This window comes from Archocentrus centrarchus, chromosome 15 (assembly GCF_007364275.1).
Source record: "Archocentrus centrarchus isolate MPI-CPG fArcCen1 chromosome 15, fArcCen1, whole genome shotgun sequence".
Lineage (NCBI taxonomy): Eukaryota > Metazoa > Chordata > Actinopteri > Cichliformes > Cichlidae > Archocentrus > Archocentrus centrarchus.
The window spans coordinates 23,495,715-23,510,625 of NC_044360.1; the positions used below are offsets into that span (position 1 = coordinate 23,495,715).

Consider the following 14,911-nt stretch of genomic DNA (forward strand, 5'->3'; position numbering starts at 1 on the left):
GCGAGTCATTTTGCCGTCCCTGCAGTGAAAGCAACATCTGTCATTTATTTAAAGCACACCAACTCACTGGGAATCAAGTCACAAACACATTATGGTTTCATGTTTCCATTGGAGAGTCTTAGCACACCTGCTGTTTACAAAATAGAGCATGAAAAAGTCTCATAGAAAAGGTTGTTATCCGTGTTTTGAGCTTGCAGGAGCTCAGCGAACATACTGTACCAAATTAGCTCTTTTTCTCTGGTCCAAACCTGGAGAACAGGTCTTCAGTATCTTCCAGTCTGCAGCATCTCCCATTGGGTGCACTAAAGATTTTGTGCTTATATTACTTTTTGTCTGAGATCTGTTAGTTTTAAAGTGCAATATTTAAATTGTTCTAATCTTGGGTTCTGACAAGATTTGAGGACTTTCTGTCAAAAATATCTAACTCATTTAACAGTTTTGTTCCGTGTTGTTCTGGTGCTAAAAAAATGTAGCTCGCTTAAATGCTAATAATTTTAAATGTCGAGAGGATCACATAAGAAAACTATTATTAAGTGGCTAACTTACAAAATTCCAAAATCAAATCTGCAAATACTGTATTTGATTGAAAATAGCTCAAAAGCAACATATCAAATGTTAAAACTGGGAGATTTTGTCTTAATGTGTTATTTTGAAATTGATGCAAGCAAAACATTTTGAAGCAGCTGGAACAGAGCCCGATTCCAGGAGGCAGGTTCACCGAGCTGAGGCTAAAAATAAACTCCGAGATCTGCAACTCTGAGCTTCCCGTTCCAGAACGGCTCATCACAGTAAGATCAGAGTTAGTTCAATCAACTCTTGAGTTTGTTCACCTTGAACATACTCATCATCAATCGATCTCTGATACCAAGATGCACCATGGCAACGGGTTTAAAAACAAAAGAGCAGAGCTTTTTAAATCCAGTGGACTGAGGAATATATGAAGTGTGTACCATGAGATCTATCTTTAAAAACAGGGCTTGAGAAAGGAGTTATTTTAAATCAGCTTGGGCCACTCATCATCATAGACAGGATAAAAGTTTAATATAAAATATAGTTGTTTTATACTGACTGTATAACTCAGAGTTCCCAGGTGCAACATTATGGGACATCTAGTGAGGTTAATAAATAAGGTGGCTGGGTATAAAGCGAGCATCCCGGAGCAGGGCCGGTAATGATAGCCACTAGTAACCTGCAGGTTTTCAGGTCCCTGCTCAGACGCCGGCTTCTTGTCTCTCAGAGACGAGTGTTTTTGTATGCAGCAAGCACAAACAAAAACCTGACCCAACCAGATACTGTTACCATTCGAGGGCTCTGGATATTTAGAACATAATTTGTTCAGATCTCTGTGTAGCAGCTGCATGATGATTGCTGAAGAACAGAAATTACTGCAGGGATCGAGGTCACGCTCACACACAGGCAGACTCTCTGTCCAAATTATTTAAGCATCAGCTATAAACACTGTGATCAATTTCTTGCAGCCATTAAGAAAAGATTCATGTGAGGGGGGAAAAACAGAAGTAACTGCAAACCTTTTTTTGAATTTTTGCCAAACAATGTCAAATTAGAAAAATCAGCAAGGATCAATTGTTACATTAAATGCGTTGCCTTAACCAAGTGAGAATCAGAGCGAGAGAGACGATCAAGATTCAAATAACCAGCACAAAAGCTGCAACGCTGGGTAAACTGGAAGAACACAAAAGACTGACAACATACTAACTAATCTATACAAGAGCAGGTTAACCAGCTAGGTGCGCTTTATTTAAAAGCAGTTGGTTAAAGAGTGCATTTTACTTGTTGCACGCTACATGAGACAAAGCAGCCTGTTTCTTCTGACTTTTGCAAGTTTGTGCCACTGACCAGAGAGTGCGTGATGGGAGACTTTGAAGACGGGCTGTAGGCCCCCCATAAAAATCAGAAATTAGAAATGGTACTCGTTTCTTTCATTGACGAACCAAAAACAGAAATCCTTCTCCCCAGCTTTTTAACTGGATGGGGAAGATGACCATTTGGGTGGGCCGAGTCCACCTTGCACAGCTACAGCCAGGTGAGGTGGTGTTCACCAGTGCATCGAAAACAGCTGAACAATTTCTGAATAAGGTTCCTCAACATAAAATTGCAGAAATAAATAAATAAATACAACGATAATAATAATCTGTTGATTTCATTATCTACAAGAAATGATGTCATTAAAGGATTCAGAGAAACTGGAGAACTTATTTAAGGGATTAATTTTAATAGCAGTACTGAATGGCCATGAGTTTCGGGCACTTCATTCAAAACAGACCCAGTTGTTATGGGGAATGGATCCAGTGTAAAGAACAAAACAAATACAAACACGATCCAGCAGTCCACACTAAAGCAGTCATTGGTCTGAACCTGTCAGCCACCGCAAACATTAAAATACATCAATGAAGGCCTGAGCTGTGGAGCAGCTGAAACCTTTTTTCAAGCAAAAAAAAAAAAACACACCAACATTTTGCTTTCAAACATACTAAAATGGGTCTCACAGTGCTGCTAAAAGAGATGATGCAACACTACGGTAAGCGTGGCTTTCTCAAGTTTCACACTGCTGTTGCCATCAGATTGGAAAATTTAAATAAAGTTGCTCAGTTTTAACATTCGATATATTGCTTTTGCACCATTTTACTTACATCTATAGTTTAAATTATTTACCAGTCTTTCAACACTGGTTTTATTTACATTTTACAGTATGCTAAATTTTGGGGGGAGTGGAGTTTTATTACAAAAAAAAAAAAAAAAAAAAAAAAGAGGAACCTCACCTCAACCTGAGTGAAATGCTGTGGTGGGACTTTAGGAGAGCTGTGCATAAATGAATGCCTGCAAACCTCAACGAACTGAAGCAAAGTTGTAAAGAAGAGGGTCAAAATTTCCCCGCAACGATGCGAGAGACTCATCAAGTCGCACAGGAAATAATTACTTCCAAGTTATTGCTGCTAAAGGTGGCTCTACACTCTACTGAATCATACTTGGTGTTGGCATGCATCTTGTCATCAAACCCCTGGCGAGAGCCTGAATAAGTGTTTCTTTTACTTCCAAAAACTGCCAAACAGACTTCAAACAACAGCAGTAGTGCACCAGAGTGGAGCAAGTGATGTTAGTCTACCTGTGAAATTTAAAATCACCGCTTTGGTACCAACCGCTGGCAGAAGAAATTCTGTCAAAGCACAAAAGACTTATTTTTACAACTACATTTATTTAAAAAAACAAAACAAAAAAAGCGACAAATATCCCTCCAGGGATGAGACAGTTTATGGAGAGAGACAGTTTTTAAAAGCATACAAACCAGCAAACTGTTAATCTAGCAGCATCCAAATGTTGGAATCTCCAAAATCATCATTTATATATTTAAATATATAGTTGTTTGTTTTGTTTTGTTTTTTTGCCCCGGCAAGCTACACACTTTACAACATACACAGAGCTTTATCTCTCCTTAGTGGAGGAAAAAAAAAAAAACAAACAAAAACAAAACAAAAACAAATACCCTTAATAAAATAAACAACTTTAGGTTAAATAAGCTTAAATAATAGTGTTAAATACAAGACACTTCTGTGGCAGGTATGTACAGAAATAAACACATTTGGCATTGTAAGTGTGGTTCACTGGCGCTCGCTCTAATGCTCTAGAAACCACTGCATAAGAACACATTTTGCTGTGATAAACTACACACACGCGCACGCACGCACACAATCATACTCACGCGACCTTCACACACGATTTTTTTTTCCCATATCAGTGAGCCACAGACAAGGCGTGTGTTTATAAAAGAGAACTAAAAGCAAAGAGAAACAATCCACTGACAACCAAGAGTTTTAGGCACAGTCTCTTCCTGTTTCATAAATACACGTCAAATACAACTGCTTCTCGACAGGAACTCGTCACGCCAACTTCTTAAAAAGAAAAAACAAACAAACAATAATAATAATAAAAAAAAAAGACAGTTTTGTAACTACCACTTTGTTATTGCTAGGACATTATGACAGTGAATGGAAACTAGTGACAAGTGTGCGTAGGGAAAAGCACCTTTAGAACATCAAAATTACTGCCATGTGACCCTACATTACAACACGGAGGAAAGGAAAATGTGGAATTCATTAAAAACAAACAAAAAAAAAAAAAATGAAGTCTGAAAAACATCAAACCTCAAAACTTTTACGACTTTGGAAACCAGAAATCCAGAGAAGGGAAAAAAAAACCCAAAACAAAAGATCTCAGTTGAGCTACATTCATTTCCCCCCCCCTCCGCCGCCGTACATTTCAAGAGCGCCACATGTGGATTCCTCTTGGTGCAAGCAGACAGTAAGTACCACTTCATTATGTCCAGTACATTCCTCCCCTCCTCCCTCCCTCCGTCTCGCCCCTCTATACTTTCCTGCGTCCGTGAAGGCCGGCACAGAAACAGCTGCGTGACAGTGTGTGCAGTATGATACAGTACAGCTGAGTATACAGTACAGTAGACCGATGCGACATACGTAGGTAGATTATATGTTCACTACAGTAAATGAGCTTTACATTCCTCTACTGTAAGAAGATCCCGGGGACTCAGGCGGGGCCCCTGGGTTGTCTTTCTCGATTCCTCTTCAGCGCCAGAGACGAGGAGGTTTCCCGAGAGTCTCGCTCGCCAGTTAACGTCAGACACAACCCTGCGCTTCAGACAGAGGACGATCCCGAAACTTAAGGTCCAGATCAGGGTTTCAAGTTTCTCACCCTTGGAGTGCGCGACAGTCTCCTAAGCATGGAGCTTTTTAAATAGTCTTGATTACTCTTGGGGCCGGTAATGGTTTGTTTTATAGTTTGTTTGCCTGTGGATCATCTGGGAGTCTTAAGTAGGAGTTGAGGGGGTGCCTGTGAGGAATGAAGGCCATCATGCTCTCTCTCTCTGCAGGTCTCTCTCTCTCGCTCTCTCTCTTTTAGGGTTTCTTGTCGATGGTGTGAAAGAACCACTCTGTGAACTTCCTGAGCTGCGCTGCTGCCGTCTGGCTCTCCTCCTGCAGCCGCATGTTGTCTTGTCTCAGGTGCTGCACCTCCTCCTGTAGCATCGCCTTATCCTCTTTCTCCTGAAAGCGGGCACACACACACGAACACACGCAATCAACGCGAGGCACATGAGGCAAAAATAAATGGATACAAAAGAGGCTGATAAAAGGCTATTACAAGAACATCCGTCTTTCGTCAGTGTGGTGTAAATGGGAGGCATTAACATGGCAAAGCAGCCTTTCCTCTGTGCTGATAAAAGCGCATTTCCTCTCTCCATTTTAAGCACATTAGTGTAGGTGGGGAAACGTTGGGCTGGGACACAATAAGGAAAGGAAGCGGGATATTGAATTAAGTGGATGAGTTTGTATTACACAGACCTCAGGGCACCCATTACTCAATGTCTGCTCATCTGAGCTGTGGGACACCGACATGCACTGTTTGCTAATGTGTAAAAGGAGAGCACCAAGGTGACAAAAACATAATCGACAAACAGATGATGTGAACTCACCTTTCTGAGGTCGTGCTGCAGCTGCCTCAGGATCACCTCTAACTGGTTGACTTTGCCAGTGAGTGTGGAGGGGGAGCTGTTGTTGGGTAACAGAGAAGAGGACGTTGCCAAGATTCACTTATTACACGAAATATGACAAAATGACAGTTTAGCCAACAGTCAATATTCGCTTAGTTCTTGTGTGTGTCAGTGAAGCCTACTCTGCTTCCAGTGCCGCTCCCTCCGCCTCCACCACCCGTCTGGTCAGCTCTCTCGAGATCTGCAGGGCCTCGACCCGCTGCATGTCGGTCATGGTGCAGAAGGACGCCACACGCTGGTCTGGGAAAAGAACAGGTGAAGAAATGGGTCATAATCTGCCTTCGAAATCAAAACGGGAAATTTGTTCAGCAATACGCTTCAGTTTCTTAACTAAAAGAGAGCAGAAAAACACACTCGCATGCAGACATTCCCGACAGGATGGGGCGATTCATTCATGGTTTGTATGAATGGATGGCTCTGGTTTAACTGCGGTTGCAGAAGCAGTTCTCCCTTGGTGAAAGATCTATAACCAGACAGCAAGGAACAAGGTAGTAAACAGAGCATTTCTAGACAAGTACAGATAAAGTCAGTCCCTTGGGTGTTGCTCCAGTGCCCTCACCCCTCCAAGTTTCCTCTGACAGCTGTTTGGCTCATAATGGGTTGGATCCCAGGGAGCTGTAAGATACCAGTCATGCTTGTTTTACCATATCAGGCCCTTAAGCTTTGCCAAAGCCCCATGGAAAGCCCAAACTTGGCATGTTACCCTTGGGGACTGCTCAGTTTTAAGGCCTAATGCTCTTTTCTTTAGAAACCTCTCTTTCTCAAGCCCTTGGTCTGAGGCTAAAGATAGGGGGATCTGCATATTCATAGAGAAGATTAAGGAAACCCCCTCCATTAATTTAGCCCCCAAATGAAAGCTAATCCACTCAAAGACAAAAGCTGGCCGAGCCCGAAGTTGCTTTTTCAGACGAGGCAGGAAAAGTGAGAGCAAGCCTTCATTTACATATGAATGAACATCTTCCTTCATATTCGATGGCTGCATCAGAAAGATTAAAGACTTCTAGGAAATCAGAGACAAGTGCAGAAAAGCCGCTTGCCATTTTTGTGTGACCTGGGGGTTCCTACTTACTGGACAGAAAAACAGATTACAGTGCAGAGAAGCTGCGCGAGTGTACAAAGCATGCGTGCTTATTTCCGAATATTTCATTCAGCGACTGCACCAAAATGCTTTGTTGCTGAAATCTACAAAAGCCTGTTTTTAAATCCATTTGCTTCTTCTCGCAAAAGTCAAGAGAGCAGTGGGGCTTTTTGTGTTTGTTGTTGTTCTGTTATTAATATTGCAAGCTAATCCAAACTGTCTTTTTGCATCATAAAAATGAGCGGTCTCTCAGGATTCACATGACTAAGGTTATGAATGCCATGAATGCTTTGCATCTCAGCCAGCCTCTTTCCCCACTGGCTCTAAACAAAGCTGGTTAAACATACATGGCACAAAGGCAGCCCGGAGCCACTTTCTGCTCGGCAACAAGGCCCCAGTTTACACAGCGTTTTTTATGGGCCAGCCCGGCTGCCGTGACAACTGCCTTGCTGCTGCCACTCAGACTCTGCATCATCTTTACTGATTCGTCTCTTGTTAAATGATAAGACTGTGGGCTGTGCAGCAAGAAATGCATCAAAGAAAAATCTCCACAAAGACTTCATTAATTATGACAAATAAATGATTACATGCTATGTTGCCTGCTCAGTGGTCCAGGGTCAAATGGAGTTCAAGTGGAAAAAAAATACTCATGGCATGTGCACAGTTCTGTGATAAATGGGAAGTACACTGGTATGAGGCTGGTCGAAAAGGTATTTAAATTAGATGCAAATGAGTGGCTTAAATGTGTGACTGAGGCGAAGAAAAAAAAAAAAAAATCAGCTCTCAGTTTTTGACAGGAATAATTATTTGTGATGACAAACTCAGCTTTACAGGTGTACATGAATGCTTGAATCCTATATCTCTTCTCCTCGAACTAAACACCAACAAAACCCCCAAAAGGGAAAGTCTGCGCCTTTCAGAGGACCACATTTGGACATAAAGGTCAAGAGGGGAGCCTAATTGATCCCAAACAAACAAAGCAAACCTTAACTATAACACAAAAAGCACCAGCAACACTGTAAGAACAAGAATGATAACTTGCTAGCTTTATGGTGGAAGGATTAGCTCCATGTCTGTGCTGAGAAATGATGGCTTGTTCTTAATGGGAATCGCAACGGGGCCCAGAGCAAAGATGTGAAAAGCAAAAGGATTCCCCAAAGTAACCTCCGGAAGCACTTAGGAGCAACTAACAAGGAACACACAGCTCACACAAATCTGCACATTCAAGCAAGCAGATTACAAACACACAGTCACACACGCTAAGCAGCCAGGAGGGGAGTAGAGGTGGATCACACGAGGTGCCAGCAGCTTCAGCCAGGCTGGTTACCTTCAAAGGCTCGTGCTGCGTCAACCAGGTGAGACCAGTCCAGCCCAGAGGCAGTGTCAGGGAGGGGCATGAGGCCCGGGTCGCTGAACTTGGACCTGTCCGCCAAGGAGCCGTCAGAGAACCAAAACTCATCTGCAGAGACAGGCAGGCACTCCGATCAGCGTCTAGGCCTGGCCTGAATTTAATGCTAATCTTTGAGTCACCCATCAGTTTGCATCAGACAAAAGGGGCTGGGAAAGGAATGGAGGGACGTAGAGGAGGAAAGCCAGGGAGACAAATTGACCTGGGATGGCTTTTGTCTAGCTTAACTCCTGCCAAACGCCTAATCTATATTCTCTGATCTGATCGCCTCTTAGGAATCCTCCTACAGGTTGCAAACCTTTTGAAAAGCCAAGTTTTGGATTTCTGTAACAGCATGATAGGCAAGAGTCACATTAAACCACCTTCTCTGCATAGCACTCTCAAGGCGCTGTCTGAGGGGCGATAAACGACTTGTCTAAGTGAATGTCTTCATGTTTCAATCAATAACTCCTCTCCCTCCCCTCTGTCCCTCCTGCCCTTCCTCCCCCTCAGCCCTGAAAGACAGAGAACGCAATAAACAAGCTCCCACTCTGCAGAGAGGCATTTAGAAAAGCATGAGTGGAGAAGCAGAGAAGAGACACAGAGAGCTTGAGGTGATGCTGACACTCTCCTTTCAATTTACCCAGCGTCTTGGAGCTTGAGTAATTCAGTGTTTACCAAATTGGGCTGCTTTAGTACGGGAAAGGGAGAGCCTGGGCTTTCAACTACCCTTCAAAACAATCAGGAATCCATCAGATTGACAGCCAGAAGAGGCTGAAGAGAAAAAAAGCATCTTTTCAAAAGCCATTTTCTATCTAACGACAGCAGCAGAGACGGGAAAGGGATGGTATGAAAATGAGACAGGAGGGACAGAGAGGGGTGGCTGGCAGGGACTGATGAGTGAATGAAACATTATGTATGACAGACATTGTGACATTCCTCATGGAAAAATAGGGATGTTTAAGTCAGAGATCCTAAGCAGCAGGCAGGACACATAACACCTCTCATCACTAATACATATTCAGTGGATGCTGGGAGAACAGTGACGAAGGGAATATTTGCCAGCAGTGACAGGTGTCTGCTTAATGCAGACAGAGCGGCAGGTCCCTTGCAAGTAGCAAGAAGCCTCACCCAGTTCCAATTAGACGGCTATATTGAGGAGTGCTGCTGGAGTGTGTACCGGTTGCGCTTATGATATCAGCAGGACTCAAGTGGCTCTTTGAGCAAGTATCTATATCCTGGCTCTTATCTGGTGCCAGAGAAGAGGAGTGATAATCCAGCAGCATCATTGAGAAAAGTGTATATTAGCCTTCCAATCTTCTGTTTGTGCCTTTTCACTGGGCTGTCCTGTTGAAAGTTTCGCTGCCTGTACTTACTCCGCAGGTTGGATGCGCCTTGGTTGTGGATCATGCGAGGAGGCAGCGTGCTGTGGTAGGGTGGGGTGGTGCTGAATAGGATGTCGTTAGGCATGGCTTGATCCAGCATGGAGCTGTGCGAGCTGGCGTATGACGAGCCTTTACGGTTACTGCACACGCTCTCATCAGACAGTGTTCGGTAGAGGGAGCGTCTGGGTGACAAGCCGCCCACTGCTGACACCTGAGAAAATAAGAACAATTTGTCAACCGTTAGTCATAACAAAGAAAACGATCAAGGCGAGTAATCCCTCAGTGCCCACTAATGGCCCGCCTCCCCGCACATTACCTGTGCTTTGCCTTTCACAGGAAGTTTACATGAGTGGGCACTTGGGTGGACAAACAGGAAACACTGGGGAGAAGTGTCAGGAATCATTTACAGTCTATGCGCTCAGGAAAATGCAGATGGACTGAGCACAGCTGGAGAGTGTCTGGAAGAAGGGGAATAACAGGGCTGGTAGAGGTGGTGACAGGCCACTGCACTGTGGCAACCAGTACTTACTGAGTTTAATGTTAAAGCAGAGAGGTATTAGTGCAGGTGTCACAGAGCTAGACGGGACAGAAAAAATATGAGGCGACAGTCGAAACAGAGGTCTTTGAATCAGTCAAGAGGATGCAAAGGAGAGCAGAGTCAGTAGGAACAAGTACCACAGGTATTTTTCACCTCTCTCTGTTGTGGAAATTCAGGCCACAAAGCAGTACATCAGTTCAACCCATCTGGCTCTGAGTGAAAGTAAATATTTAAGGCAGCACCCTGGAATGGCTATTGTGAATGGCTATAGAGAAAAATTTTTATTGATACCCATGACATTATCAATGCTGCGGATCAGTCCCTGAACATTTCTGAACAGTGTAGAAACAGATGAAGAAATGCTTACATGTGAGGGAAAAGCTTGAATATGATGTCACTGGTTTGCACTGCGGGACTATCAGAAAGATGTGCTTAAAGGAATTAAACAAACTTGGACGCATACAGTTCCAATGGATTGGAATGACTGCCATTCCTACAAAAGGAGCTACACTATATTGCCAAAAGTATTGACTCACCCATCCAAATCACTGAATCATTGAATCATGGCCACAGGTGTATAAACCAAGCACCTAGGCATGCAGACTGCTTCTTACAAACATTTGTGAAAGAATGGGAGCTCAGTGAATTCCAGCGTGGTACCATGATTGGATGATACCTGTGCAATAAGTCCAGTTGTGAAATTTTCTCACTACTAAATATTCCACAGTCAATTGTTAGTGGTATTATAACAAAGTGAAAGTGATTGGGAAGAGCAGCAACTCAGCCACAAAGTGGTAGGCCATGTAAAATGACAGAGTGGGGTCAGTGGATGCTGAGGTGCATAGTGAGCAGAGGTCAACATGACTGCACACCAGTGCACAAACCAAGGACCATAAAAACATGGATGAGCCAGTTTGGTGTGGAAGAACTTGACTGGCCTCAACCTGATAGAACACCTTTGGGATGAATTAAAGCAGAGACTGTGAGCCAGGCCTTCTCATCCAACATCAGTGTCTGACCTCACAAATGCACTTCTGGAAGAATGGTCAAAAATTCCCATAAATACACTCCTAAAGTTTGTGGAAAGCCTTCCCAGAAGAGCTGAAGCTGTTATAGCTGCAAAGGGTGGGCCGAAATCATATTAAACCCTATGTATTATGGGATGTCACTCAAGTTCATACAGTATGTGTATGAAGGCAGGTAAGTGAATACTTTTCGCAATATAGTGTATGTCCTAATCAGCTAACTGTCTGACCTAGCCACAGGTTCATATTCACCTGTGCAAATTTGTATACATGTATGAAGCTGACTTTTTAACTATTATATGGAGGACTGATTGTGAGTCGTTTAACTTTAATTGCCTACTTTATTTAGTCAACCTGAAGGCATCACCAAAAAAACAAACAAGAAAGAAAAGCAAGTAAGTCTTGTGTGCATTTACAAATTTGAAGTTTGCCTTCATTTCAGTGATATTTTATAATAGTGCAATTATTGTAGTCAGGAGGAGAGCTCCTGTAGCAGAAACATGTAGAGGCCAATTCAAAACAATGCAGAGATCAAAGAGAGCATAAGGTCAGGATGAAGTCACAAAAGCTGTTAGGGCTTGAAAAAAGTAGCATCACCCTGAGGAGATGTCCTTTGGAGAGAAGAATTACTCAGAACATCACTGCAAAAATGCCAGTGTGTCACAGCTGGCCACAATTTTGACAGAGCATCTTCTCTTTAAACCCAAAAAACCACAAAGACCGATCCCATCCATTATTTTGCTGTTTCGCTAACAGAAATGCAGCAGTAGTGACATCAAAAGTAGCCACAAATGATATGCGGAGCAGCTGGCCAGATGAGTAAACGTCTTCCTTTGCTTCCCAGCTGTAACCCACACTAGACTAGTAAACCCACAAGCCACCACCCAGCCATCTCCATTTCAAAGACAGATCCCCTCCCACAAATCCCACGGTGAGAATTTAACAAACATCTTGTCTGTCTTTAAAGTGAGAAATATATACTGGAATTCAAAGCAGTGTACATACACTGCCTCCAAAGAACACCTCAGAGGCTTTAGCTTGACAAGGTTGTCTCTTACTGCAAATTTTCCCGCCCAACTTTGCAAGATTAGACTCCCAAGGTTCTTGCTCATCAAAACAACTTTAAAACAGGATTTGCTGCTCCTATATAAAGCAAAATAGCACAGATTCAGAGCTCCCACAAATGAAGACACAGCAAACGAAAGCAATTCCAATTGGGCTTAATGTTTTTTTAAAAAGCCATCCATTTATTGCATCAAAACAGGCTCTTCGAACACATCCTGGCACTGGTTAACTGAACCTGCTGCACACATTCGAAGAAAATACTGTATTCATAAAACCGGCAACATTATTGACTATTATAGTATGTCTAAATCCACCTCAGCTGGCAACAGCCTCAGCCTGATTTGGGCTTTAAGGTCTTTGAATTCTTTTGTAGAGCAGCAACACTCTTATCAGTCAAAGCAGCAGTGGCACATCCACCTAGATTTTCCTGATTTTCCTGACTTTTTTTCCTCACTGCCCGCACGGAACAAAGACCCAGTGACGTGCCACTCGGGAGGATGTGTTGGACAACCACCTATTGAGAATTTTTTTTTTTCTTTCCCACAGGAGGTTCAAAAGAGGAACGCTGTGGGCAAATAAGCTGCGAACGGCCTTTCCTTTACGTCAGCCACACAATGGCCTGCCTGTCCATAGAAGGGCGTCCCAGCGGACGCCGTGGCTGGCAAGGAAAATCTTTCTGCACCTGCTCACCCACACAAGGAAAGGCATCGGGTGAGAACCGGAAGTGACACACACAGTAACCTTTACTGTACATTCTGTTTAATTAACTGGCAAATCATTAGGTCAGACTGTTTTATAGGAATTAGACATAAAATCAACCAGATTTCCAACATTGTAATTAATGTCTTTATATGCCAGCTGATGACTGAAAGCATGCAGTGAAGCTGCTCCCAGAAAAGAACAGTATGTGTTTATTAGGAACATATGTGTATATGGTTTGAGTGCCTGGCCCTGTGCCCTCCCAGACTGCTTTTCCCCACACTACATTATCGCTCTGAATCAGACAGCAGAGTGTGACAACAGAGGCTCTGTTAATCTAACAATCAGTGCACCTTTGGACTGGTTATTGAGCTTTCTTTGTTTGTGGGAAGCAAAATACAATCAATATGACGTGTATCCAAACAAGCCTGATACGCATGCTTTCATTTTAGACAGGTGCTGACGCTGCCCGGTTCTCTTGTAAGCGCCAGATTTTATATACTCTAAGCCCTGTGGTTGGAAGCCAGACAGACGAATCAGTGGGCTACTGCGTCATGTTGGGGACAAGGCCTGTCTGTGCCAGAGGACATGCCTGTCTTCTCTAGGGAACTGAAGTGCATTTGTATTAGAATTGAGCAGCATCCAAAAATAACCCATTTGTACGTCTCCAGAGTCCCTTCCTGGTAGATAATGGATGGGGGATGGTGCAGGGAACTGAAGATGCAATTAATAGAGACTGCAGGACCCAGAAACATCAAACATCAATGCACTTTCTGGAACTTCCTGCCTTTAATCCATGACATCCCGGCTGAGCAAACTCAGGTTCTTGTTATAAATTAAATTAACCAAACACTGTGCCAGTCAGCGGTGACTGAAAGGGTCTTGTGTTGAGAGAGAGGAGTCCTATCAGCAGTGCCAGCAGATGTTTGTCCTGCTGACACTTGCTTCCCAGCAAGAGATTATCTGCTCTGGTTCTGGCCCTGTGTGCTGTGCTACCGTTGTTCAACAGGAGGAAATTGCCTGTTGTTTTTGCTGTTTTTGCACCTTCTTGATACATTGTGTCAGTGTGATAACAGAATCATTATGTGACATTTATTTGCACATTACACAGGGCATCATAATACTCATAAATTAGAGGTTAGGGTTTCATCAGTGACCTCACCTTGCGACTCCTGTCTTCTCCAGGTGGGCTGTCGGGCAACATCATTTTAACGTATTCCTCTTTCGAGAGCCTCGGCAGAGATTTTCCGTCCCGATCATTAGCCTGGAGCCGGCATGCAGACTCCTGTGCGTACAACTGCCTGTAGGTGACACAGAGGACACAGAAGAGCACGGCTTATCACAAGGGTCACACAAACTACATCCCATGAGGGCAGCCTTGGACCCATCACAGCTTGGGTTCAGAGGTAATCCCAGCTATTTAGAGAATATGGACAGGTATCTGTCTTATCATGCCAACATCAGGTACTTCCCTGCTCCATGCTAGTCAGGTGAATGCGGGATAACAGGGATGGAGAAGGACCAAGGGAGGGAACTTATTTCCAATCTTACCCTGTTCCATATTACTGTGCCAAAACCATGATTACACAGACTGCAAAAAAATTCAGCCAAGCACTGTGAGAGGTAGGAAGGAAAACAAGGGTTTTGGACAGAAATTACTTCCAGAAACAAGTGGAAAGCACAGACTAAAAGAGTGTTCACACAACAACAACAAGAGGGAGACATGAGAGCTGTTAGGCAGGGTTGGAGAAGGACCCACGAGAGGTGACATGTTTTGTTGGCAGTGTGGTTGTCAGCAGGGTTTTGTCTGAGAGCATTTAAATGATTCTGAGGGTGTGGAGTGTTTACGGGGGAGGTTACAGGGCACAGAAGATGTGCCTGACCAGGCTGGTGAAGTCATGTGGCCGTGAGACCTCTGCTTTAAGTGAGCAGCCTGAGCATGACACACTGAGTGCTGCTGGCAGGCTGTTAGATGGCTGCAGGGTGATTCTCTAGATGGTTAGACGATGGGACAGCCTAGTTATGATGGCTACCTCGAGACACTGTTGCTGAGAGCTGCACTGTATTAAGCTTTTGGCAACATGGCAACCAGTTCCTAAATATATGTACTGATTCTGCTCTATTTTAAAAGCTGCACTCCAGAAAAATAAGTG

The 14,911-nt window shown here is 43.5% G+C and overlaps 1 protein-coding gene across 5 annotated transcripts in view; it reads right to left on the reverse strand.

Moving 5' to 3' along the window:
- Positions 1 to 3,243: 3,243 nt before the first annotated feature.
- The window catches only part of LOC115793263 (signal-induced proliferation-associated 1-like protein 2), an 82,579-nt gene continuing 70,911 nt past the window's right edge, over positions 3,244 to 14,911 (reverse strand). For 4 of the 5 annotated variants that reach the window (XM_030748157.1, XM_030748155.1, XM_030748153.1 and 1 more), the window contains 6 exons: positions 13,921 to 14,059; positions 9,423 to 9,642; positions 7,987 to 8,118; positions 5,704 to 5,821; positions 5,504 to 5,579; positions 3,244 to 5,075 (listed from right to left, as the gene is read on the reverse strand). In XM_030748157.1, the coding sequence (XP_030604017.1) occupies positions 4,929 to 5,075; positions 5,504 to 5,579; positions 5,704 to 5,821; positions 7,987 to 8,118; positions 9,423 to 9,642; positions 13,921 to 14,059 (832 nt within the window). In that variant the 3' untranslated portion in view covers positions 3,244 to 4,928. The remainder of the gene's footprint in view (positions 5,076 to 5,503; positions 5,580 to 5,703; positions 5,822 to 7,986; positions 8,119 to 9,422; positions 9,643 to 13,920; positions 14,060 to 14,911) is intronic. The other variant, XM_030748156.1, reaches the window with a different exon arrangement.